Here is a 24,414-nt window from a genome sequence, read left to right on the forward strand (position 1 = left end):
TAGCAAATGCAGAAACATATAAACACCATTATTTTGGAGATTTATTGATGTGGGAAAGTTACAGCTCTTGGAACAAACCAAAATGAATAAAACAATCTCTCAACTATACAAGTCTGAAAGACTATTTATACACAACACAAACTCGATGTGGGAATAGAGAGAGGTCTCACTTTTCAGTCTATGAAGAGGAAGAACTAGTGCTGCTTTCTCCGACCTCATTTTTGCAGAGAGGGCAAGTGGCATTGATTTTAAGCCATTTGTCTACACAGTCCACATGAAAGACATGCAAGCATGGCAGCTCTCTTACTTCTTCGTCGTCTCCATATCTGGCCAAGCAGATACAACAGCTCTGCACAAACCAACAACATCCGAGAATAGTTAGGCACAATTATACTAACCTACTCATTTGAATGATCTGAGTGTTAAAGTTACTTACGGCATCTTCGCCTGATATAAGACGTTTCTTCTCAGACCCTTGTAGAAGAAAGCCACCTTCACCTTCCTCTGAAAACTCCAGATCATTTCTGCTTTTTGTTTTGAACTTGTAGACAGGCAGTGCGTTGATGGCCTCAGCAGTGGCTCCTCTTGTTTGTGAGAAGTTTTCTCGAAACCCGAGAACAGAGATCAGGCAAGGCAAGCAACAACATATGGTTGCGCATAGTATGAAAGGCATTGCGTATCCAATGCAACTGAAAGTAAGGAACGCTATACATAACCTGCAAAGGCCCCAACCACCAAACAGAAAACATGAGTTTTTTGAGTTCCAACTCTCATCAACTGGGACAATAAAGAGTGGATGAAGCCGACCTGTAGAGTTTAGGAGAATCAGAAGGAGATGAGTGACCTCCAAAGATCCATACATTCCCCACAACAAACCACACCGCAAAGAAACAATCAATCGCCATCTTGAAATGGTCCACTAGCCCATTCAATCTGCACCAAGTCACCAAAACAATGATCAGATTAGGTTAACTTAACTAACCAAACTAACTAATTTACTTGTACCTTGTTCTTAAGCTATCCCCAACTTGATTGTTCCTAATGGTGGTGTTTTCTTCGTCTGGTGGCACTTGATCCGCAGAGACGGGTGTATACGGCATGGACTCTGAAGGGTTACTATTATTGCCCTGTGTAGAAGAAGTACTACCACGTTGTGAAGAATCTTGGCCACCTGTACCTCGGTTATAAGTGCGAAAACGCCAATAGAGAATAGGGAGAGTGGCAACACAGCCAGAGGTATAACCAACAACCCATGTAAACAACGGGGCTTCGGGATGTTCATCTTTAGCGAGAACCATAACAACAATGGCAGCAACAATCTGAGCAACGGTGACAACTAACTCAACAGAAATCCAAAGGCCAGAGTTCAATGGACTCCTCCTACTAGTACTACTAGTACGGCCACCATCTGCTCTTTGCTGAGAAGGAGGAGGTGTGAGTTGTGTAGTGTTAGATGATGATGCCCTCTCTTGAAGTTGATGATGCGGAGTTAGCTCATCGAGAGAGGATCTTGACGAGGAAGAGTCGTCGTCATTGCTAGTGATGTCAACGATGTGCTCGGGGTTATGGTGGTGTTCATCCATCAACAAAGGATCTTGATCAGTTTGGGATGTATTTCGACCAATAGAAGAAACGTCCATCTAACTCAAAAAGTAAGAAAGCTGAAAAGCACCAAGTCAGCTACTACTAGAGGCTCCCAAATGTTGTTGACATGTCATTTGTGATCACCAAAGCCAAATGATACATTCCAAGAACAAAAGAGCAATGCCTTAAGCAAAAGGTAAAAACAGTCACCTGTTACAGAACAGAGGCAAAGCAAAAAGCTTTATGATTCCAACCAAAGCAGACAGATCAAAATCGTAAAGTCATATAAGTAAGAAACTCTTAGAATTGGCCTAAATTTTCAGAGACTCCCAATTCAAGTAAGACTCTTTCAAACCCCATCATCAAGTTTCGATCTTTATGAAGACCCCCAAAACTAGGATTCAAACAACGATTTCAATTGTTCGTATACGATTTTCGAACATAGAAGAAGAAGAGTAGAAAGAATGATGAGTAGGGGGTTTTTACCAGAATTGAAAAAGATTGGTAGACAATCACGATTTCAATACAGAGAAAGCTGATGTTGGTCTGGTCTTGTCTTTTACTTCTACTCTTCTTCGTGAGAAAGACAAAAAGATGAGAGCTTTTCGTCTTTTGCTTTCTCGCAGTAATTCATTCGGGAGGAGGAGGAGGAGAGTGATGAAGAAGAGACTTCGTTATTTCAACAAATGATAACCGTTGGATCTTGAGGGTTCTTCTTAGTAAATATCTTAATCGGACGGTCATCTTTAACTCCTCGTTTGTGGCTTTTCCATCTTTTAGAATGTGTGCCTTTCGCAAAGTTAATAGTTAATACTTAATACCCCTGCTATTTTACTTTTTAGCAAATTTCTTTCCAGTTAAAATCTTTTTATAAGTTTATTGAATTGTGTATTTAAGTTTACTCTTTTAAAAAACAAAAATATTATGTGCAAAAAAAAATAGTGTTATTCCATCTCCTGCGTAATAGCTAAAATGTAAGAAATAGCATTTCAGAAAGATGGAAAGTAACAAAGTGTGATCATGTAGTGTTGTTAATACTCTTTTTACATACAACATGTCATTTAGGTAGCGAGTATGGGGTTCCTTTCTTCATCAATATCTATCGCAAGCACACGCTCCAAGTCAGAGCCGCTAGGTCCTTCAGCGTAAAGGGTCGGAAGATATGCCTTATATGCCGGCAAATACCTCGACACAAAATCATTCACCTATAACAGATGTTTCAACATTACATATAATAAGCACAAGAGTACTAGTTAGTAACTGTCTAACACGGTCAAAACGTTACCAATACCTCATCATCTGACATCCCGGGTTTGCCAGCCTGCCTCATTGCTATTTCCGCCTGTCCAAAAACCAAATCAATGTATAGTGTTTGTATAATAAACGCAGCGAAAACTTTTCATTTTTTTTTTTTGGTTGTTGATTAGATATACAAAACCTGAAGACGCCACCTATATACATAACTTGGGTCCTTGATTTTGATGACTACCCAAGCGTTTATGTACTTGTCCCATGCTTCATAATACGCTTCAAGGTTCTTGTTCACAGTCTCCAGCTATAGAACGAGAACAGAGTTTTTCATTACAGGATGCAAGTAATATCAGATGTATATCGTTGTATTAGTAGTACTCTTGAGATAACCTGAGGATCCACTGCTTTAACGGCTTCAGCAGGAAGAGGTTTAAAACCAAGCATCCATCCCTCGAATAGAATAACCTGAAACCAAAATAAAATATAGTGGTCTGTCGTTAACTTTGAAACAGTAACAACTTGACAAAGAAGATAGAAATATATATATACATGCCTTTAGAGGTCCTTCAACTTCAGGCCATGTTGTTGCATCGGCTCTATCACCCCTTCCGCTATAAGCAGACTGCACCCAAAAAAAGGAATGAATATCTCAACAAGTTAATACCTGCTTTCTCTCTGTTTAATGATACAAAGTGATAAAGGCAGAGAGAAGGTAAAATCAAAGCTGTGACACTCACCTTATCGTACCGAGGAACTTTCATCTTCATGCCTATCAATGACCAAACAAAACTCACAAGGTAAATAAAGATATCAACAGCCAAGAATAAAACTTGTACTGACGGAAACTAACCGTCCTTGGTCAGTTGAGTCAGGGCTTCGATTGTTTCGACAGAGAATGGAAGATCATGGCTTCCTGCATTTCCACGATACTGAAGAAAACATATAATATGATACAAAATCAAGATATGTTCAAACTAAAGCAGAAATGACAAAAACGTTGAGAAATTTGAAGATGTTTCTACTACCTCTAGGAGTGCATTTCCTGAATTCTCTTCTCTCAATTTAGCCTGAGACAATAAAAATAAATAAATAAAATGGTCCAGGCAAAGAGAGAGTACTAGTAAAACCTTACCTGGCCTTGTGCAGTCAAGTAAAAATCGTCTATGGATATTGTTGCCGACTTCCTGAGATATATTGCTTTTAGTTAATTAGTACTAAAAACCATCACAGGGACTTAGATGTAGTAAACTGCAGTGTACATTTTGGTAGTTTTGAAAAGATAATCAAGTGCAAACACAAGTGTAGTCTTGCCACATCCTTGAGGGGCGCTGAATCCAATCTGCATTTTCCCAATCACATGTATCAGATAAGTCATGCATCATCTTAAGATCTATAGCCCAAAAAAAAAAGTAACTAGTACCACAAGTGGAGGCACATCATCTCCATCATTAAACTTGGAAGTATGCAGAGCAATCTGGTTTTGGCACCAAACAAAGACGGGGATATAGTAATGGTAAAGCCTCGCTTTCTGGGGAATGGTGAGCATAAGCTCATTAAGCTGAAAGAGTCTGCAGAGCTGGGAGCCATAGAGCAACCATTTGTCAATGGACTGACCAACATTATCAGGAGTGATGCCGATCTTGTCCACGAGTGGACCCGAGCAAATGAACTCAAAAAGGTCAGACACTGAAGAGACATCCACTGTTTTGCTTGGTAATGCTGAGCATTTCTTGGACGTCAGCAGCGCATAACTTGTAGGCGAATCAAGAACCATTGAATTGTCTTGAATCCACGAGCAACCACACCCTACACAACACGTATTGCTAAGAATACATCAGTTAGTCAGTCTCTAACAATAAATTTCAAGCAGATGAAACATAATACCAACTGACAAAAGATGGATAGGTGTGGCAATCATCAACCAAACTGTTTAAGTGCATTAATCTGATACTAAAGTTTTACCTTAAAACCAAAACAATTCACAAAAGATCAAAACTTTGAACCACAAAGGAGAGAATAAAGGGAAGAGGCATCGTTTTTACCAGAGAAAGAGAAATGGGTCTGAAGCGGAGAAAGCTTGGAGGAGGCAGAAGAAGCTGTAACGACATGGTCATCGTTAAATTTGGAAGAAGAAAGAAAACGTCTTTTGAAATTAAAAGTATTGTAAACAGAGTGACAAGGAAAGGGATAGCCTTTTTTGAGATAAAATCTATTATTAGTAGTAGTAGATTGCTGAAGAGTCGCTTGCCATGGCGACCATATCAAACTTGACGATGTCGCCCCCGCCATTCTCTCTCAACCTCTCTCTCAGTAAGAAAGCAGCGAAGGAGAAGCAAACTGATGATATTTATTTTCTATTATTTCCCAAAAAAACAATACTTGCTTACAGTAGAATAGAATATGTGAGTCATATTCATCCGTGATAATGTGTTGTTAATGCTCTGTCAATCTCTGTCATTATGTCAAATACTGTTTCTTTTTTTATACCCAAAAAAAAAGTCTATTCTGTCTTTTAAACCAATGACGTAACTTCAATTTTTCTAGTAATAAATTTTCTGTCTATTAATTAATTAAGGGGCTGTGTTAAAAAAAATGAAGGGATTGATTTGAAAATTGCTTTCAATTAGTAAAAAAAACAATCTCGACCAGAACAAATCAGGTTTGGAAGAACCAAACAAGTCTACATTAAACCGGATTATACCGGTTACTCTTTGGTATGATGAGACCGTGGAAAGATTGCTGCTACCGTTTTATTTGACAGAGAGAGAGAGAGGGAGTGAGTAACAGATGATCAAATCAATGACCGGAGGACGGTCCACCACAAAATGTTGTTACAGTCTTCGTGTTAGGAGATGAACCGCGCTCGGTTTAGTCTCTTTTGCTCAGAATAGCCTATCAGGTAGCTTAGGAGAAATGAACACAGCTACGGATTTGAACTGCAAAAATAATGGTAATTACCAAACAAAAATAAACTGTTACATTTATAACACGATCGATGAGCCGAACGTTTTTTTCTTTACAGAAACAAACTGAGATATTTTTACCTTGTCTTGTCTGTACTTCATGCGTATGGAGTTTAAGGGACATCCTTTGGTGTTCAGCTGCAGCTCTTGCATGGCCTCAACACACGCTTTCAGATCCGAGGCTTTGTACGTTGTGTAATGCTCCAGTGTTGGATTCTGGGACAAGAATAAAATTCGTGTGAGTTTCAAGAATCCTGGAACAGAAACATAAGCGATGTGTGTCTTAACGACATAAGAACAGACCCAAGGGTGGCTTGATTGGTTCACTGTCCACTTGGCAAGAAACACAGCCGATGCAGCTATAACCGAAGGAAGGTACTTCAAGAACTCATACTCTACTAACGTCAGTTCCGTCAGATAATTCGCCAGAAACTCCATTTCCACACTTGGCATCATCTGCATATCAACATTCCCCCAAATAAAAGTTTTAATCCTTCTGCTATATGTTTGATTAGCATAGATACATTTGTACAAGAAAGCAAAAGGTAAAGGGAAGCAAAATTACAAAGTGAGAAGCTTGAGCTGCTCGGAGAAACCTCCTGAGGAATGTTTTAGAAGTAGGAGTGTAAATTTGAAAGCTAAAATGCTTCAGTACTTGGCTCTCCATTTCCAACACCTCATCTCTTGTGTAAGTGTTATCCGTTATGCTGCAGAACTCTTCAATTCGTGGTGCATTGATTTCCTCATACTTCCTTCAAAACAAGTTTCAAGAAACAAACATACAGTAACTTCTTTTAGACGCTCTGCCTTTCAGAACAAGCATTACTGTTTGATAATTCTGATAAGATATTATTATTATTAAGTGAACTTACGAAGCAATAAGCATACAAGTGACGCCGAGCAATTGAAGTCTTTGTCTTTCCATGTAGTTCCCTTGCAGAAACCAATCTATGAGATACACTGTGAGGTAGAGAGTGTCAGGTACAAGTGTGTATTCCTCTGAGACCTGCAAGAGTTATATGACTTGTGAGAATATTGTCATAAGTCACAAGAAAATAAAATAAAATAAAAAGAGTGGATCTAGCGCTAACCTCAACAAGCCAATCAACCAGGATTCCCCTCATTGTCTGAGTCACATCTCTTTGTGTTCTCTCCATAAAACCAGGACATGGTCTGCGTTTAAGCTGCTCAAGTAAGACAAAGTAGTTAGATAACCAGATGCAATGTCCTTCCTAGGATATCAAAAAAATCCAAGAGGGTTATTAGTACCTCAGCAACACGCAGGTTGTAGTGTATTTCAGGTGCATAAAGGCTACAGAGTAGAGGATCCTTAACATCTGAATCAATGTCAATGAATTTTGGGCTACTTGTCTCAACTGTAAATATATTGCAATAATTCAGAAGTATCAGCAATGTTAACAAACCACTCACATAGCAACAGTAGGCTAGAACACTTGTAAAATTTTTACCTGTAGAAGAAGTTGATCTCACAGGGGGTCTTGGAGGCAACCTGGAAAAGCTACAAGATGCTTTGTTTGTGCCTGTAGAGCCAGACAAGCTTACTCCTGCTGAATCTGACACGACCTGTGACTTTGCATTATCTGTAACTTCCGAAGTAGTAGAAGATGATGCCACCTTGGAAGAACCTGCCCTTCCCTTCTCTATCTGCTCAACATTTTCCACCTTAAAAAATGGGAAAGAGACCACAATTGTCAGCTGCAACAGACATATTTTTTGGTAAATTTAAAAAAAAAAAAGCAGCATTGTGCATATAAACAACCTGTGTTTTAGCTGCACTGAAGCAGCTTGTGGTATAAGAATTCTCGCAGGTAACATTTGAGATATCCTTAAGAACAGCTCTCTTCTTAGGTGCATTGGTTGTCGTATCATCCAAGGCTGTTCTTTTACTGTTTGCTCTCAGAACCATTCCCTTGTTGATCAGTGTGATGGCAGCCACATCTGAAGATGTAACCAGTTTAGAAGAAGCACGAAGAGCAGAAGCAAGGGCACGAGTTATAGGGCGAGCAAGGAGCGGAATGGTGGTGTTTCCAGAAACAGCTTTCTCCTTCCCCATGATTGAAACCCCTATTTGATGTTTTTGGTGGTCTTAGCAGCACATCATCTACTAGAGATCTGTGAAACAGAAGTAGGAAGATGATTAATTAGAAGAAAAGGATGCAACAGGACAGGACAGGACAGGACAGAGAGATATGTGTATCCAGCTAAAGCAGACAGACAAGCTAGGATGAAAGTAAAGCAATTGCATATAAGATGTTGGGAGATATACATGGTTTAGTCCCAAAAAAGAAAAAAAGGGAAGTTGATCTAATAAAGAGACAAAGTGATCTTTGATAAACAACCCCAAATGTATATCACATAATTGTTACAGAGACTCTTTCCAAACTAGTCCAGACAAATTGGAGATTAAAATCATCAAGTTATTTTCTTTTTGCTCATTGAAGAAGAAAATCAAAACAGTAGCACAGGAAAATCCTCAACGCTTGAAAAAGTCGCATCACAATTAAGTGCAACCAATAGCGTAAAATTTGGAGATATTAAAAATATTGAAGAAAATCTTTAAAGTTTTTATTTATCGATTAGAAACAGGAGTAGATGAAGAGCTTCATCTCGGAAGCATCCACCTTAGGAAAACCAACAGACAAAACTCATGAAGATCATTTGCCAAAGAACCCTTTATCGATCCCATGGACGAACCCAATCAAACTCACATTTTCTTTTACCCATCAAAAAATTCCGAATGAGGAAAAAAACTTCAAGAAACTTTCAAGAAAACCCCGTCGGAACATTGATCTCTACAAACCCATCAACAACAAACAAGAAAAAAAAAGAAAAAAACTTACTCCGCTTCAGAGATTTTTTCAAGAAGAAAAAAGAAAAGAAAGGAAACTCCTTTTCTTTTTCTTTGTGGGAGCTCTCCGAAGAAGGGAGCTTTGGGGCAGATGGAGAGAGTAAATGTATTAGTCTATTCTCTTTTATGCGAAAGCAAGTGAGCGGGATATATGAGAGAGCCTGGTTGGGTTTAAAGTTACTAATTTAATCATTCATCTTTTAAAATTAGAAACTTTCTTATTTCTATCATAAAATTGTTTATTTGTGAATCTCGTTGACTGTTTGACCATCAATCAACTGAGGGAAAATGAAACAACTTAACATATAGTCTTTTGTGTGGAAAATCTTGATTGTTAAGTGATTGGTGATTCATTTTTCTTTTCAATTTCAAGTATGTGATTGATCATAATTTTTTGTTTGTTTTAAGCTAACTAATCATTTGCCTTTTTTATATCTTAATCACATTTGCTATTTTAGGTATTCATTTCTCCATTTAACTTCTTGTAGTTAATTAGAACTTATACATATGTTGTTTTTTCCTTTCGAATGTTTCTTACTTTCTTTATTTATCTAATTTTTTGTTAGTAAGGTCTTAAATTAAACAAACAAAAATTAGTAAGGGAAACAATAGAGAGCAATAGTTATGTTTTCCGATGAATTTACACATTTATCTACACCGTTCAAATCCGCTTTCACTTTGACTCATTTTTAAAATGGGATGTTACTCTAGACAGCGTGGCTATTCATCCAAAGGTAAATGTCAGTGATTATAAAACATAGTTATATTTTAAAGTTGAAATATAAGTGATTAAGTTACGAATTCTGTTCAAACTTTTAAGTCTTGAATGAAGATTCCACCAGTTTTTTTTTTAATGGTTAAGTTTAAACTTTTGAAATATTTTTAAAAACTAACTACTAGTAAAATAAAAACAAAGACCAAACGCATGTTTATCCTTGAATCAGTCAATTCTTGTTTATCTTTTTACGTTTCGATTGATCTTTAATTATTCCTTAAAGCTTATTTGGATACCACATGCTAAGGATGATCATCCATAAATTCTAAGTTATCCTTTCAGTTTTAAAATAATTGTGTAGAGCTTAAAGAATCTGTTCTATTCCTATTGGATTTGCTCCGTTTTAAAAACATACTTGGACTTTGTCGTCTCTAGTATTGATTAAAAGATAGCATTATTTTGATAAGAACTTTTAACTTGGTGTAAAACGAAACTTACATCTAATTTCCCTATAGAACGGTTACTTAGACCAGGTCCACATGAACTTGGTTATTTAGGGTGGGGGATTTGTCCACGATAAAACGCTCTACAAAATTATTTGAAATAACAGGAATCATAAAACTGTACTAGATCTCCTTCTCCTCGGACGCCATAAGATATAATAAATAAATTATAATAGTATTTTGATGCTGAGATCTGCACGAGCCACTCAGAAAAAGAAAAGATACTGATAGAGTGAATAATAAAGTGGTGGAATCTGCATTTTCAGGTTTTGTTGTGTTCCACGACTTAATGCTCAATCTGATGATCTATTTTTCTGTATGTATACACAAATTTTAGACTAAAAGAGCTATGAGACTATTATGCATCGTTACATAAATCTCTAGCCGTTTCTTCATCATCTAAGAAACATATAGATAGTATTTTGTTTTGTTTTGTTTTTTTTATAAAAAAGCCAAGTATTTTGAAATTTCAGAGATGCATAATATGAATTTGACCATTTTGTTGTTTGATAGGCTTTTATTGTTCACTATTTAAATGGGATGTTGTCTTGAAACGTGTAAGACTAATAGTTTAGTGGTGTGTACTGTATACTAGTATTCTCGTTGTTTATCACCCGAATTCAGAACTTCCCATAATGAATATTATAAAGGTAATTTATAAATATATCGATTTCAAATTGCATCTGAAGAACGACTACTGAAAACAGAAGATGTAGAGATACAACCATATTTGAAACATGAACTGAATTTATTTTGAAATAAAGATCAGACTTTTTCGTCGATCGGAAGAAATTTGAACCAGTCTAATCTCTTCCAAAACCCGGAACCAGCAGACGCATGATGTAAAGGACTTTTCCTAATGAAAATTAAACTAAAGAGTAGTAAAGACATAATAAATTTAATATGTGTGTTAAATCATTACGTTTTTTTTGTTAAACTGTAAATATCATATAAATGAAAGAAAATTTTATAATGCAAACCTAATGTCTGAACCAGCAAAAAGAAATAAAAACAAAATGGATCACCTATTTTCCTTACAATGAATAGATTCTATCTCAACCACATAACCATAAGAAAACAGAAATGATTTTTTTGTTTCCTGGCTGAAATAATGTTTCTAAATCATTACGTTGGTAAAATGTAATACTTGAAATTTTGATTTTATTTGAAAATGTACGTTGTCTTTAAAAGCAAAATTCGATGGTTCGGTTCTTTTAAGCGAAACTGTAATAAAGTCAAAATGATTTATAAGTCAAAATTTTCATGCAAAAATTTGATGTTAAATGATTATAAGTTATAACCGAAACAATCATACAAAAAAAGGAACAAAAAATTATAGTTGTTACTAGTTATATATACAGGCACTGCACAACACACGAGTAATTTCAAAAGCTACGCTAAAGGAGCAAGAACCAAAAGTCTTAACCACTGACCACATCATGTATGGAGTTACATAAATTCAAAAGCTATAAATATTGAAATTGAAATTTACGAAAGATATCTATTGTATGGATCGAATTAAAAAGGAATTAAAAAGTATAAATAAAAATATCTTATATGGAAGATGAATGCGTTAAAGCTGTTAGTGTGAGAAGGACGTAACGAGGGAGTCGTCGTGGACCTTATAATAATAACGTTTTATTGAAAGACCAAAAAAAGGTTAGAACTACAGTCTACAGAATTCAAACTAACACACACACCCACATAGAAAAAAAGCAAAAATAATATAAAAGGGTACTTCAAACTCACAAACAGATCTATACTCTTACATACATTAAAACATGTCATGTTTGGTTGTTACACTTTTTATTTGAATCACCAACTCTCCCCCACATCTGACCACATAAGAAAACACCAATAAATTTGCATGCAAAGTCTGAGTAATATGATATGATGATCCATTACTTTACTCCCTTTGTAATAACAAAGTTGGGGTCGATTAGAATATATGCATTACACAAACAACCATGAAACGTATGTGGGTGCATATATTTATACAAACATATGTTTGTGGGTGTGTGTAGATTATACCCAGTCACACACAAGGGCGGATCCAGCAACAAAATTAGTATGGAGTATGTAATGTAAAACATATTTAGAATTAACATGGGTATTTACATGAATTGTAGGTTAATTCTTCAAAGAAAAAAATTTCACCATGGGGCACAGGACCCACCTAAGCCCTTACTGGGTCCGGTCACACACATACACACACGGAAGACCAATAAATTTTGACGCAAAGCTTGAGTGGTAACGTGATATAATGGGGTTTACTTGGTTTGTTACAACAAAAATGGGGTGGAGGAATATATGTATATATATACACACACAAGTTACACTTGCACATTGAGGTGAAATTGAATTGAATGGAATGGGGGTATAATGAAAATATGGGTTGATATACAGAAACACAAAGGGGCCATTATGTGAACTAGTGGTATTCCGGCGCTACGCGCCGGGTTCGTATGTTTTATTCTCTAATGAATTCAAAATTGTTTGTAATCATGGAATCACCAGTATCTCTAGATAAACTCTTACATTGTGTGTGTCTGTTCTTTAGCTGCTTCATATGATATTGTTGGGAGTTACATTTGATGGATGTTGTTGGGAGATGTTACATTTGATGGTCGATACGGGTTTCTAACAAACATAGATTATGTTATTGTGTTTTCTAGTTATGGGTATTCTTTCTTTTCGTTGTTCATTGGCATATATAGTTGTTTTTATTAAATAGTAAATTAGTAATTTGTTTTAGGAGAATTCCCATATATAATTAATGTACTATATCTTTAGAAGTATTTCTGTTTCTAAATTTTCAACGTTAGTCTTGATATTGTTTTGTTGCTGATTTTGAATTGTAAATTTACTATAATAGGCTAATTATAGGTTTATTTTAGGTCAATAGATGTGTACTTCCATAGTTTTACAATCACAATGAATATTTTTATTTTATATAGTTTAATGAGTATATTGACACGTTATTCGTCATTCTATTATTTTCAATTTTGTATCTCTCAATTCATTTTTTTTATATGTTTTGACATGATTATTTTACTATCAGTGGTAAGTTCACTATCACATTATATTTATATCTATTTATTTTTGGCTTTCTAGCCATTATGTTGTTGATTTTCTTTTTAAAATAATACCTAATAATGTACATTATTCTTCTTTAATATTTTATTTAGTCTAGTTTTTGATGTATATTTATTTTATTAAGTTTGTTATACTCCATAATTGTGTTATTGTTTGGATTAAGCTTTTTCATTGTATATTGAAATGTTTTGGTCTGAAATATTTTTTATATATCATCTGGTGTGTCAATTACCACTTGATGAGTCTTTCTTCTCAGCCTTCTGATTTTTTGACATTAAATGTTATGATAATAATTTTCTATATTGTATAATTTAAATTTCAGTTATTTATATATATATATATATATATGTTGTTTGGTCATCAAATTTGTTACTATGATGTGTTAACTACCATTTGATGAGTCTTTCTCATTAAACTTTTTTTAACTTTTCTGGTTCGTTGTATTCAGGATATGCAATGTATATCTTGGTCTCAATAGATTGTGCGGTTTTGTGATGTTACTTTTATAAATCATTGAGTGCTTGTTTATTTTAGAATCAAATATCTTCACCTTGTTTGCAAAATATTAATCTTTTAGCCTGCTAGGTACCTTTGAGTTCTCTGGTAGTACGTGATGGGCCAGGTGAGTTGATCATCCCAGCCAGGGATACTATGGCGATGAGATCATTTGAAGCTTCAAGTGAGTTTTTTATTTTGCAGAAGTCTTTTTCTTAACCATATTGACTGAGAAAATGTTAGGTTGCAGTGAATATTTGTAGTGTTTCTTGTGAGGAAAACGTATGAACCGCTTGAGAAGGTGTGAGTTATGAAATTATATTCATGTTAGATGGCTCGTGTAATTACCAATGTTTATTACAGGTGACGTCTGATCTAATAGTTTGACCTGGCCCACAAAACCGGTTTGGTTTTCAAACAGATGACGTACAAATAGATGAACACTGGGAGTCGTGTTTAAATAATAATTTTGGTGGGGGCTAGAAGGAGGTAAACCAGAATGCCAAGTGTCAATGTCCATAAGTTTTCGGAGGAGAAAGTTTAAATGTTCCAGATTTTATAAATTTCGGACAATGATGATGTTCATGAGATGTCTCAGTAAAAAGCTTTTTATTTGATGTTTGGATATATCAGTGAACATGACCTCTAAAGATCTAATGAATCGCTATATCACGCCTTTTAGAAAGAGTGAAACAAAAACAACGATGCTGTTCAAGTTCAGACAACCATATTTGAAGGAAATTTTATTTTATAAACAATAGACGAACTTTGTTTCCAAGTCAGAACGAAAACTAAAACCAAAGATAAATTAAAACACCGAAGAAGGTTTCATGTGAGGAAAATCTCTAAGAATTAAAAGATCAAAACAGAGGAAAAGAAAGAAAAAACGATAGACTCGATGTAACCGACTTTAAGCTTAGGTCCTCCTTAGCCTATAAAGTTATGCAATGCGTGGCTTCTTACCTTCAGGCACATTCTCCGTGGGTGGATCCTTCCGATTAATCAGAACCAACCAAAACAGTAGCATCAGTTGATTGAGGTGGAGCAGCATCACTCTCTTCAACAATCCAACCACTATCACTCGTAGCTTTTTTTTTCTCAGATGCATGATGGAGCATCATATCAGATGGCTTAGTTGACACTGCTACAGCTCCAGGCATGTCATCACCAGGTGGTTATCACTTCTCTGGACATAAACAAAAAGGCAAGTAGTCAAGAGCAAAGAAGGGATGTTCAGTTCAGGTCTTAGGTATTGGAACTTATTGAGTCTGTACACTCAAGCGATAACATCATGAACAGTCCAAGCCAAGGTAATTGAGGCCTGAATCAGAGTTGCCTGCCATAACCGAAGGTACACCAAACTAAAAAACTTAGTGTTGTTTTTAAACACAAAGGTAAACTAAATAACTCAAATAGCAATTACCTAAGTAAGAAAAATAATATTTAGTTTATTCTCAATTTGAAAATATATTTATTTTCAGTTTTGTTACTTTTATTAGAAACATATGTCTACCTAACTAATAATTAAAATTTTCATTGTTATTATGTTTAAGCTTAAGGCTTGGTGATATATATAGATTTACCTGAGCTGAAAGTTGAGATGCAATTTGGGGAACCTTCTGTCTTCCAACATCTTTTTTTTTTCATAGCAAATCCACCTATCATCCAAAAGGAAAATGATTACTCATATGAAGCCAGCAACCGACTACAAAAAACTTATAAAAAGGAAATCATTATACATCGAATCCACTTAATTCTCTGAAAATGCTTCCTCTAATTCTCTGAAAGTGTTCAGCCCGTGGACTTTGTGTGTTAGAGGCTTGGATGAGTGGCTCCTGTAGTCCTGTTGCAGTGAGAGAGTTGAATGTAAGTGTGAAAATATCAAGCGTTGTAAAGATAGTTACAAAAACAATAACCATAAGACCAACCTTATCATCCAATAGTAACATATAGACGCCCATGTGTTCAAATCAAGAATGTGCTATTCGATTTGGTTGAAGTGTTGCATTTCATCGCAGAGAACAATCTCTTAAACCACAATTGAACTGAAACTTTAGAAAAAAAGAATATCTAAAGTTGAATTGAACAATTGAACTTTTCCAATTTCTTGGGTTGTGAAAGACGCGGAGCTAATTAAGATACCTGAGAAGTGAGAGACGAGAAGGAGCTTATCCACACTTCTTCATGGGGCCAATTCGTTAAAGATTTCCGCAGACCCATCTCTTCCTTGCAATCGCATTAATTCATAATCCCGAGAAGCGAGAAGAGTACAGAACAATAATCCTAGAGAGCTATGGCATTACGAAGCAAGAGGTTAGCGACACTTATCTTATCCATCTCTAACAACTCTCAGGTCTGCAATTCCGGTGGGATCGCAAGCATCGGGACATCGTTCAGCCGCCGGATCTCCTCAGCTACCTCGTCTGCTGCTGTTGTGGTGGATGATAAATCTAGAGCTTACGTAATTTTATATGCATTATATAATGTAATAAAGAAAACGATTCGGGTTCACTTGAACCATTGAGTTTCTTCGAGTGGGGATTGTCGATGGAGAGGCCGGAAGAGACACCGGTTTTGCCGATGAGTTTGGTCGGACTGGAAGAGGAGACCGCCGCTTTGCCTTTTGCTTTCTTCGAGTTGGGATCGCCGATCTTGAGGCCGGGAGAAACACCGCTTTTGCCGATCGTCGATTCTCTGTAGGAACTCATCGCAGTAGAGTAATGAGAAGAGACAACCAAGTTTGATCGAAACAAAACTCGGATTAAGAGTTTTATAAAGAAAAACAGAGCGAGAGAAGAAAAGAGAATCCATAAATGAAATTAAAGGGAGAACCGAAGTGGAGTCTGTATTGATTGATCGTAAATCAGATCGTGAAACGGAATCGAAGAAGAGGAAGAGGAAAGGGTTTCACGAACGATCTACAGAGAAAATGAGGAAGAAGGATTCGTGTCGTTGAGACAAAGGTTACGATGCTTTCCATAGGTGGGCTTGCTGGGCCGTTAAGATTATTTTGACAGATCAGAAGTGATTTGAAGCCCAATATCCTAAATCAGTTATGACGTGGCAAAACGTTATAACATGATTGGCTGTTTTTTTTGTCTGACGTGGACAGCCTATCTGAGGCTTATATCTCCCTTTTAGTATTGTATTGATTGAAAAGGAAAGTGAAACTAGATCAAAGTCGAAACGTGACGTTTTGACAAGTATTGTGGTTGATCACGTAAGCCTGTAGAAAAGAGGGCATCAGATGCGAAGGACCCCGATAGAAAGGGGTTTTTACTTATATTTGGATGTATTAGAGCATGTTTATTGTAGATGTTTTAACGTAATATAAAATACGGTTTTTTAGTTTTATAATAAAATAATTAAGAGATTTTTATAAGAGACGTTTTTTAATTTTTTTTTAGTTAAAAGTTAAAAAACTGTATCTTATATTGTGACTAGAATAGAACCCGCGCCATGCGCGGTAAAGTTTCATTTTAAACATTTATTTTGTGCGGCTAAGTTTCATTTTAAACAATTATTTTGCTTTATAGATTCTTTGAGTTCGTATTTTTTATCTTTAAGAAGGATCGGACGTCGTCCCTGGAATCTAAAAATCTAATATTAGTCTTTGTATACGGAGTATCAGCCATAATTCAATATCAACTCTAACTCTAAATGAGTCATTCTAAACTACTAATTATAATCTTAATTTTCTATTCCATCCAGCTTTAAATCATTAGAGATTTTTTTTTATAAATATTTATATAATAAAATTTAAATTGATTAGATGAACCCGTGTTTAATAGTTCAAAATTAAATATAACATATGAAATCAAAATATAACTTTAATTAAATAGATTAGATATATTTAATTTTTAATTTTTTATTTCAATACAAATGAATATTTTTTTAAGAAAATTCTAACAAAATATTTTAATTTTTATTCCCAAAAATTAATTAATTTAAATTTCAGTTATCAGTAAAATATAATTAAATTATTTGATGTGATTTTAATTTTATTTTAAATCAAAACTTAATTAATTTTATATTTAATTATATTTTAATAATAATCAGAATTTAAACTAATTAATTGCGAAAATAAATTGCAAATAGTGTTTTTAAATATTTTATTTGAATTTTATAAGGAAAGTTGCTTATTTGTATTTCAAATAAAAGATTAAGATATTAATGATATTGTAATTAAATTATGTATAATTTAATAAATTTTCTAAGACATGGTCCAAATAAAAGATCACACATAAAAAAGTCGTAAGACTTTAATTAATAAATTAGATATTGCAAAAGCTTTCATTTTAAATATAATATAATATATACTGAATTTTTTAACGTTTTAATTTTGCATTCACACATGTGTTTTTAGTTTCATATAATTACATTTTAAATTAAAAATAGTTTTATAAGTTTAATGAAAGTTTATATAAATATTACATATGAAAGTTAAAATAGTTAACCCACCATTTTAACATCTTTTGCATTATTTCTAATTTTTAACCTTTTATTTAACACATCATATTGATATTTCCTAAAATATAGGTAAATGGGCACGATTTCTTTATATTTTAAAGTGCTAATACATTTAATATATAACAGATTAATAATTAAAAAAAAAAGATTCTGTCTGATTTTCTGTTTAAATGTTGTATATTAAATGATTAATATAAAATATAACATAAAACATGTTAAACAAATGGTTCTACAATGACTTTTAAACAGTAGATAAAAAATAGGACCCTAAATTAATAGATTAGATAAGAGATCCAACTTAAAAGATCTGTAATAGATATGCTTTTAGATTTAATATAATACGGAGTTAAATTGTGTGGGTGGATTGGATGGAGTGGAGGAGATCCTAACAAAGGCGTTACTCTTTTTGAATAGTTTAATTAACATAAAAGCTGATAACTTTTTTATAAGTAAAAATTAAGGGGGTTGGTGAAGCAGACGAGGACGAAGCACAAGAGGCGTGTTAAACGCTCATTCCTCTGTTTAGAATCAGATTAGGATTCCTTTTTTTTTTTTTCCATTAGTTGTGCTTCAGAATTCTTCTTTACAAATCTATTGATCGAACAGTTGGTTGGACCCTAACTGCGGAAATGGGATCGTTCGGGATGCTTTCGAGGAGAACATTGGGCACTGATACCCCCGTCATGACTCAGGTGTCAACCTCGTACTCCCGAATTGATTCCTGTCTTCTTTTTTTGGTTATTGTGAGAAACAGTGTGTTGGGTTTTGCGGTGCAGATTCGGAAATTAATGGCGGAATTGACAAACCCCATGTCTCTTGCTCAGGTTCCCTCCCCTCTATCTAATTCTTCTTCTTCGCCTCTAGAAATACATACTTTGGGTTTCGTGAGTGCTTTTATTTTTGTATGGATGAACTGAACTGTTGTGTTATTATTATTTAATTAGTCTGCTGATTCTCTTTTTTATGTAAACCAAAAATAATAATCCAGGGAGTGTGCATTGGCAGCCTCCTAAAAAGGCCTTGGACAAGGTCAAGGACATTGTCTGGGATCCTATTGTTAGTTCTTATGGTCCCGACGAAGGTATTCCCGAGCTTAGACACGCTCTTCAGATTAAGGTTAAATAATCACATAACACCCTTTCTTGATATTTAAATATAGTCGGCCTCTTTCCCTTGTCTGAGCTTTGTTTTTTTTGTTCTATTAAAGCTGCGTCAAGAAAACAAGCTAACTGAATCAGCAGTGATGGTCACCGCTGGTGCCAATCAGGTGGGTACACTCGCTCGCCCGCTCTTTGTCTCTCTCTCTTCTTTTAGTCTCACACTCTTGTCTTTTGTTTATTATTAACATGCAGGCGTTTGTGAATCTTGTTCTTGCACTTTGCGATCCTGGTGATTCGGTTGTCATGTTCCAGCCCTACTACTTCAATGCCTACATGGCCTTCCAGATGACTGGTGTTACCAACATCATCGTTGGTCCTGGCCATCCTGATACTCTCTACCCCGACGCAGGTTTCTCCTTGTGAATCACATTTTTTCATCAACTTTTGAATTTCTGACTCGTGAGTCTTTTTTTTGGCCAGACTGGTTAGAGAAGACGCTCTCTGAGTCTAAACCCACCCCAAAAGTTGTAACTGTTGTGAATCCTGGTAACCCAAGCGGCACCTATGTCCCTGAACCGCTTCTCAAGAGGATTTCAAAGATATGCAAAGATGCAGGGTGTTGGCTGATTGTAGATAACACATACGAGTGAGTTCCTCCTCAACTCATTTGCTATGATTTGAATGTTAATTAGTTTAGTTGATGTAATATAAGGGGATTATGAAAAATGGGCAGGTATTTCATGTATGACGGTTTAAAACATTGCTGCGTTGAAGGAGACAACATAGTTAACGTCTTCTCCTTCTCCAAAACCTATGGCATGATGGGTTGGAGGCTTGGATATGTGAGTAGTGCCTTTTTCTGTTTCCAAATTCTTTATCATGAAACTTCTTTAATCTTGTGAAAACGTTTTGATGGAGTCCGCGCAGATAGCTTACTCAGAGAGACTAGATGGGTTTGCGGCAGAGCTCTTGAAAATTCAAGACAACATCCCAATCTGTGCCTCCATAATATCTCAGCGCCTGGCTTTATACGCACTAGAGGAGGGTGCTGGGTGGATAACAGAGCGGGTAAAGGGTCTGGTGAAGAACAGGGAGATTGTTAAAGAGGCCCTTGAGCCGCTGGGGAAGGAGAACGTGAAGGGAGGAGAAGGAGCGATATACTTGTGGGCAAAACTACCGGAGGAACATGGAGATGATTTCAAGGTGGTGAGGTGGCTGGCTCACCGTCATGGAGTGGTGGTGATCCCGGGGAGTGCAAGTGGTGGTTCAGGGTATGTCAGGGTGTCGTTTGGAGGGTTGAAGGAGGAAGAAATGAGAGCTGCTGCGGGGAGGCTGAGGAAAGGATTAGAGGAGCTGGTTCACCTTGGAATGGTGGAGTGAATTGTTTGTTAAGAAAAGATGGTTTACTTTGCGTGTTACTGAAATTATTATAGTTTTTTTAAGACTACAACTAATAAAGAGTGTTTCTATATCTGATTCAAAGTCATTTTGTATTGGGAAACTAATTAAATGGTGTGTTCCCTTTGGTGTGTATATACACTCTCTTTACTTATTAAAATGAGTTTTCCATTCGCGTAATTAGCCTCTTCGGTAATCTATAAACAAATCCACAAGTGAAAATGTTGGATTAGCTTTATTTGTTCTAACTCTTTGTGGAAAATTCGAGCTTGAGATGATTCAAATATTGGTTAGACGTTAAACATAAGAAGAGGGTAAGCTGACAATGGACACTTTTATAACCAAACCTTCTTTAGTTTGAAACTTTAATTTTTGAACGAAACAAGAGAATAAAGTTGTAAGGAATCGATTGTTTAACTTTATTGGATTTAAGGTGGGCCGTAAATGGGGCCTGGATCTAAATTTGAAATAAACCCGAATAAAGAGAGAGTGGACCATTTACATGACGTCCATCTTCTTCTTCTTCTACATCGTCTTCCACATCGGTTCCAACTTCGCCGACGAGTCTCGTAAATCTGGAGAGCCGAGAGAAGGGGGAAAAATTTGTAGGTCCCGAGATTAACGAGACTCAAAGAGATTGTGTATTGAAATAGAGGAAATGGGAAGTAGTAGTAACTCGTTGGCGGGTCTACAAGATCACTTGAAATTAGCGAGAGAATACGCACTAGAAGGTTCCTACGACACTTCTGTCATCTTCTTCGATGGCGCCCTTGCTCAGATCAACAAGTAACTCTACCTCCTTTCTCTCTTTTATCTACATTTTAATTTGATCAACCCCTTCGGCAATTGCTTCGAGCCCTAGCTAGTTTGATTCTAGGAGGAACTGTATGTAGAGAAAGAGAGATGATGAGATTATTGGTTACTGTTTGTAGGCATTTAAACAGCGTTGATGATCCTATGACGCGGACTAAATGGATGAACGTTAAGAAGGCTATAATGGAAGAGACTGAAGTTGTGAAGCAGTTGGATGCAGAGAGGAGAGCTTTTAAGGAAGCTCCCACTGGTCGTAGTCGTGCTGCTTCTCCCGCCCATCAATAGTACCAGATCTTCCTTTGTCTTTCAGCCCTTGGATGAGTATCCTACTTCCTCCTCCTCCTCCGGTGCTCCCATGGATGATCCTGATGTCTGGAGGCCTCCCACCCGTGATGTTTCTACCCGAAGACCCGCCAGGCCTGGTATGCGAAAGTCTCCTCAAGATGGGGCTTGGGCTCGTGCTGGTGCTGGTGCTGCTGGTCCTACTACACGGACTACTCCACCTTCCCGTGGTGGAAGAGGCAGTAAGTCTGCTGCTGCAAGCGCCCGCTCTTCTGCTTCCGGAAAGAAAGGACCTGCCTCCAAATCTACCAAACCTGATTCCACGGTAAGCTTTATGTTTTCCTGCCTTTTAGTGTATGTATGGTTTACTGTAAATAGTTGAAGTTAGCTATGGCGTTTCCGTTCTAACTTCTTATGCATTAGTAGGACTAGTGATGTAATCATGTATTCATGTCTAGTGCTGGATTCCATATTTGGGGACTTGATAAGTTGGTGTTCTATTTTCTTATGTATGATGATGATGCTGTGAGTAAGTTGGTTCCACTTAATTGCTATCAACTAATAAAGTTTGTGGCTTTCTCGATGATATAATCAATCAGAATGGGGATGCTGAAGACGGCAAGTCAAAACGGGGATTGTATGAGGGACCTGATGAAGACCTGGCTGCTATGCTTGAAAGGGATGTGTTGGACTCTACTCCTGGTGTCCGTTGGGATGATGTTGCAGGTTTGTCTGAAGCCAAAAGACTCCTTGAGGAGGCTGTTGTCCTTCCTTTATGGATGCCTGAATATTTTCAGGTACTTTGTTTCTTGTGCTGCCAAATATGTATTTATACGTTAAAGACTATTTTTACGCTTTGGAGCAACCAATAAATTATGAAGAGAATGAAAAGTGTCTGTTCATATATTATGTACTTTCAGTCTTAATGTTTTTTTTTAATCTCCAGTTGTGGAGGATGCTTAATTTGATTGATCTTTTTTTTGTTTCTCTTCAGGGTATCCGGAGACCGTGGAAAGGAGTACTCATGTTTGGTCCTCCTGGAACAGGTAAAACTCTGTTGGCAAAAGCGGTTGCAACAGAATGTGGTACCACCTTCTTCAACGTCTCTTCTGCTACATTAGCTTCAAAATGGCGAGGAGAGAGTGAGCGGATGGTGAGATGCCTGTTTGATCTTGCCAGGGCATATGCTCCAAGCACAATTTTTATTGACGAGATCGACTCTCTTTGCAATTCTCGGGGGTAATTCTCTTGTTCACCACACTGAGACTGATTTCAAGACCGGGTTGAATCCATGTGTAAATTGGTGAATGTGTGTATGGATGTAGGGGTTCTGGAGAGCATGAGTCGTCAAGAAGGGTGAAATCGGAACTCCTAGTCCAAGTAGATGGAGTGAGCAATACAGCGACAAATGAAGATGGAAGTCGCAAAATAGTGATGGTGTTGGCAGCTACCAATTTCCCATGGGACATAGATGAAGCTCTCAGGTACGTATTCTTGTTTGCTCAAATACAATGAGACTGCTGACTGACTCTTGAGCTCGTAATACTCATGCAGGAGGAGGCTGGAAAAACGTATATACATCCCACTTCCAGATTTAGAAAGTCGCAAGGCTCTTATCAATATCAATCTGAGAACAGTTGAGGTTAGTTTTGTGATATGAATACTAATAATTATCTCTGTTTGCTCGATGCAATGTAATGGATGGGTGTTTCAGGTGGCGAGTGATGTAAACATTGAAGATGTGGCTAGGAGAACGGAAGGATACAGTGGAGACGATCTGACAAACGTGTGCAGGGACGCGTCAATGAACGGGATGAGACGTAAGATAGCAGGGAAAACGAGGGATGAGATAAAGAACATGTCAAAGGACGATATCTCAAACGATCCTGTGGCAATGTGTGATTTCGAAGAGGCCATTAAGAAGGTGCAGCCGAGTGTGTCTTCCTCCGATATCGAGAAACACGAGAAGTGGTTCTCTGAGTTTGGATCTGCTTAAACCCTTGGAACTAACCATTTTTTCTCATTGTTAGTCTCTCAAACCCAAAGAATGTGTGTGCTATTTGTGTTGTTGTTTATATTATTGTTATTTATTAATTTGATCATGTTCTGTTGTTTCTAATACGTATATTCCATCCAACTCCGAAGAAATTATTGTATTCTTTTTTCATTGTTTTTGCATGAAGTAAATCTTTCCTTTTAAAATTTCTTTTTTTCTACGTCTCTTTTGGAATGAAGGGTAGTAGTGGAGCTAGGGCCCGTTCAATATGATAAAATCGAACTGTACCGAACCGAACTGAAATAGACAATATGATTTGGTTTTGGTATATACCATATAAACCGAATATATATAATTTTATAAAAACCGTAGGATTTTGATATGGTTTGGTATATAACAGATTAAACCGATTAAACCGAACATAACCGATTAAAAGTAGAAACATGTAAATATGTATCTATTTTATAACAATACATGAAAATCTATTTCTTACATAAGTTAAATTTGTGTTAATAACTATTACCATAATTTTATAGATACAAAGAACTTTAATTTGTAAAACACTTAAACTATAATTAAATAACAATACATCACAATTCAGACATTTTATTTTTTAAGTCTTCTTTTGATCTTTTTGTTTTATTTTAGTTTTTACTAAATTAATATGAAGATTATAAATTTGATGGACAATAATTAATGGAAAATTTTCACAACTTTTTTCTTATCTGTAAACAAACAGAGTTTCGTGTTCAATTGAAAAAACATGACTTTAATGAACACTAAATATGGAAGAGTGGAAAAAATTTTCTTTTATGTTTCTGTTTTGTTTCATATTTTTATTTTCAAAATTTCAAGCTTTGATTTTAGTTCTAGATTTGA

At 36.1% G+C, this 24,414-nt stretch overlaps 4 protein-coding genes, 2 long non-coding RNA genes and 1 pseudogene across 7 annotated transcripts; 3 read left to right on the forward strand and 4 right to left on the reverse strand.

The window, feature by feature from the left end:
* Positions 1-17: 17 nt before the first annotated feature.
* LOC125586220 (E3 ubiquitin-protein ligase At1g63170-like) lies at positions 18-2,256 on the reverse strand. The gene is made up of 5 exons (XM_048756069.1): positions 2,071-2,256; positions 1,006-1,794; positions 808-933; positions 437-716; positions 18-349 (listed from the first exon to the last, which is right to left on the reverse strand). The coding sequence occupies exons 2-5, from the start codon at positions 1,638-1,640 to the stop codon at positions 179-181; spliced, it is 1,212 nt and encodes a 403-aa protein (XP_048612026.1). The 5' UTR covers positions 1,641-1,794; positions 2,071-2,256; the 3' UTR covers positions 18-178.
* A 292-nt stretch (positions 2,257-2,548) lies between these two features.
* Positions 2,549-5,212, reverse strand: LOC125586218 (D-glycerate 3-kinase, chloroplastic-like). The gene is made up of 12 exons (XM_048756063.1): positions 4,878-5,212; positions 4,256-4,641; positions 4,095-4,174; positions 3,968-4,019; positions 3,861-3,902; positions 3,686-3,764; positions 3,573-3,604; positions 3,389-3,457; positions 3,226-3,300; positions 3,023-3,139; positions 2,876-2,926; positions 2,549-2,789 (listed from the first exon to the last, which is right to left on the reverse strand). The coding sequence occupies exons 1-12, from the start codon at positions 5,122-5,124 to the stop codon at positions 2,646-2,648; spliced, it is 1,374 nt and encodes a 457-aa protein (XP_048612020.1). The 5' UTR covers positions 5,125-5,212; the 3' UTR covers positions 2,549-2,645.
* A 230-nt stretch (positions 5,213-5,442) lies between these two features.
* Positions 5,443-9,150, reverse strand: LOC125586224 (cyclin-A2-4-like). The gene is made up of 10 exons (XM_048756083.1): positions 8,660-9,150; positions 7,579-7,931; positions 7,268-7,481; positions 7,068-7,174; positions 6,890-6,982; positions 6,671-6,804; positions 6,364-6,550; positions 6,102-6,254; positions 5,880-6,014; positions 5,443-5,771 (listed from the first exon to the last, which is right to left on the reverse strand). Exons 2-10 carry the CDS (start codon positions 7,870-7,872, stop codon positions 5,718-5,720), a joined length of 1,371 nt encoding a protein of 456 aa, XP_048612040.1. The 5' UTR covers positions 7,873-7,931; positions 8,660-9,150; the 3' UTR covers positions 5,443-5,717.
* Positions 9,151-12,931: 3,781 nt separating this feature from the next.
* LOC125586230 lies at positions 12,932-14,103 on the forward strand. The gene is made up of 2 exons (XR_007322761.1): positions 12,932-13,660; positions 13,840-14,103. It is a non-coding gene; the product is annotated as an uncharacterized LOC125586230 (long non-coding RNA).
* A 103-nt stretch (positions 14,104-14,206) lies between these two features.
* On the reverse strand, positions 14,207-17,050 carry LOC125586228. 2 transcript variants are annotated; one of them, XR_007322760.1, is made up of 7 exons: positions 15,995-17,050; positions 15,619-15,905; positions 15,405-15,527; positions 15,216-15,319; positions 15,060-15,134; positions 14,751-14,812; positions 14,207-14,662 (listed from the first exon to the last, which is right to left on the reverse strand). It is a non-coding gene; the product is annotated as an uncharacterized LOC125586228 (long non-coding RNA). The 2 variants fall into 2 exon arrangements; XR_007322759.1 differs by having other exon boundaries at positions 14,207-14,812; positions 15,995-17,049.
* Positions 17,051-18,327: 1,277 nt separating this feature from the next.
* On the forward strand, positions 18,328-20,624 carry LOC106398520 (aromatic aminotransferase ISS1). Its single transcript, XM_048756091.1, has 8 exons — positions 18,328-18,638; positions 18,723-18,770; positions 18,952-19,062; positions 19,154-19,213; positions 19,299-19,455; positions 19,527-19,692; positions 19,780-19,888; positions 19,974-20,624. The coding sequence occupies exons 1-8, from the start codon at positions 18,576-18,578 to the stop codon at positions 20,424-20,426; spliced, it is 1,167 nt and encodes a 388-aa protein (XP_048612048.1). The 5' UTR covers positions 18,328-18,575; the 3' UTR covers positions 20,427-20,624.
* Positions 20,625-20,968: 344 nt separating this feature from the next.
* On the forward strand, positions 20,969-23,711 carry LOC125586236 (annotated as a pseudogene).
* The last annotated feature ends 703 nt before the right edge of the window (positions 23,712-24,414 follow it).

This window comes from Brassica napus, chromosome A2 (genome assembly GCF_020379485.1).
Source record: "Brassica napus cultivar Da-Ae chromosome A2, Da-Ae, whole genome shotgun sequence".
NCBI classification, from domain to species: domain Eukaryota; kingdom Viridiplantae; phylum Streptophyta; class Magnoliopsida; order Brassicales; family Brassicaceae; genus Brassica; species Brassica napus.

Excerpts from the sequence above, each read along its gene's own strand:
- LOC125586218 (XM_048756063.1), bottom strand. The coding sequence starts at position 5,124 with ATGGCGGGGGCGACATCGTCAAGTTTGATATGGTCGCCATGGCAAGCG. Across the intron at positions 3,301-3,388 it reads AAGTTGAAGGACCTCTAAAG|GTTATTCTATTCGAGGGATG; the intron begins GCATGTATATAT and ends TTTTGGTTTCAG. Across the intron at positions 2,790-2,875 it reads CCGGGATGTCAGATGATGAG|GTGAATGATTTTGTGTCGAG; the intron begins GTATTGGTAACG and ends CATCTGTTATAG.
- LOC125586224 (XM_048756083.1), bottom strand. The coding sequence starts at position 7,872 with ATGGGGAAGGAGAAAGCTGTTTCTGGAAACACCACCATTCCGCTCCTT. Across the intron at positions 6,255-6,363 it reads CAGCTCAAGCTTCTCACTTT|ATGATGCCAAGTGTGGAAAT; the intron begins GTAATTTTGCTT and ends GTTGATATGCAG. Across the intron at positions 5,772-5,879 it reads TGAAGTACAGACAAGACAAG|TTCAAATCCGTAGCTGTGTT; the intron begins GTAAAAATATCT and ends TTATTTTTGCAG.
- LOC106398520 (XM_048756091.1), top strand. The coding sequence starts at position 18,576 with ATGGGATCGTTCGGGATGCTTTCGAGGAGAACATTGGGCACTGATACC. Across the intron at positions 18,771-18,951 it reads ACCCCATGTCTCTTGCTCAG|CCTCCTAAAAAGGCCTTGGA; the intron begins GTTCCCTCCCCT and ends GTGCATTGGCAG. Across the intron at positions 19,889-19,973 it reads TGGGTTGGAGGCTTGGATAT|ATAGCTTACTCAGAGAGACT; the intron begins GTGAGTAGTGCC and ends GAGTCCGCGCAG.
- LOC125586220 (XM_048756069.1), bottom strand. The coding sequence starts at position 1,640 with ATGGACGTTTCTTCTATTGGTCGAAATACATCCCAAACTGATCAAGAT. Across the intron at positions 934-1,005 it reads GGGGATAGCTTAAGAACAAG|ATTGAATGGGCTAGTGGACC; the intron begins GTACAAGTAAAT and ends GACTTGGTGCAG. Across the intron at positions 717-807 it reads GATTCTCCTAAACTCTACAG|GTTATGTATAGCGTTCCTTA; the intron begins GTCGGCTTCATC and ends GGGCCTTTGCAG.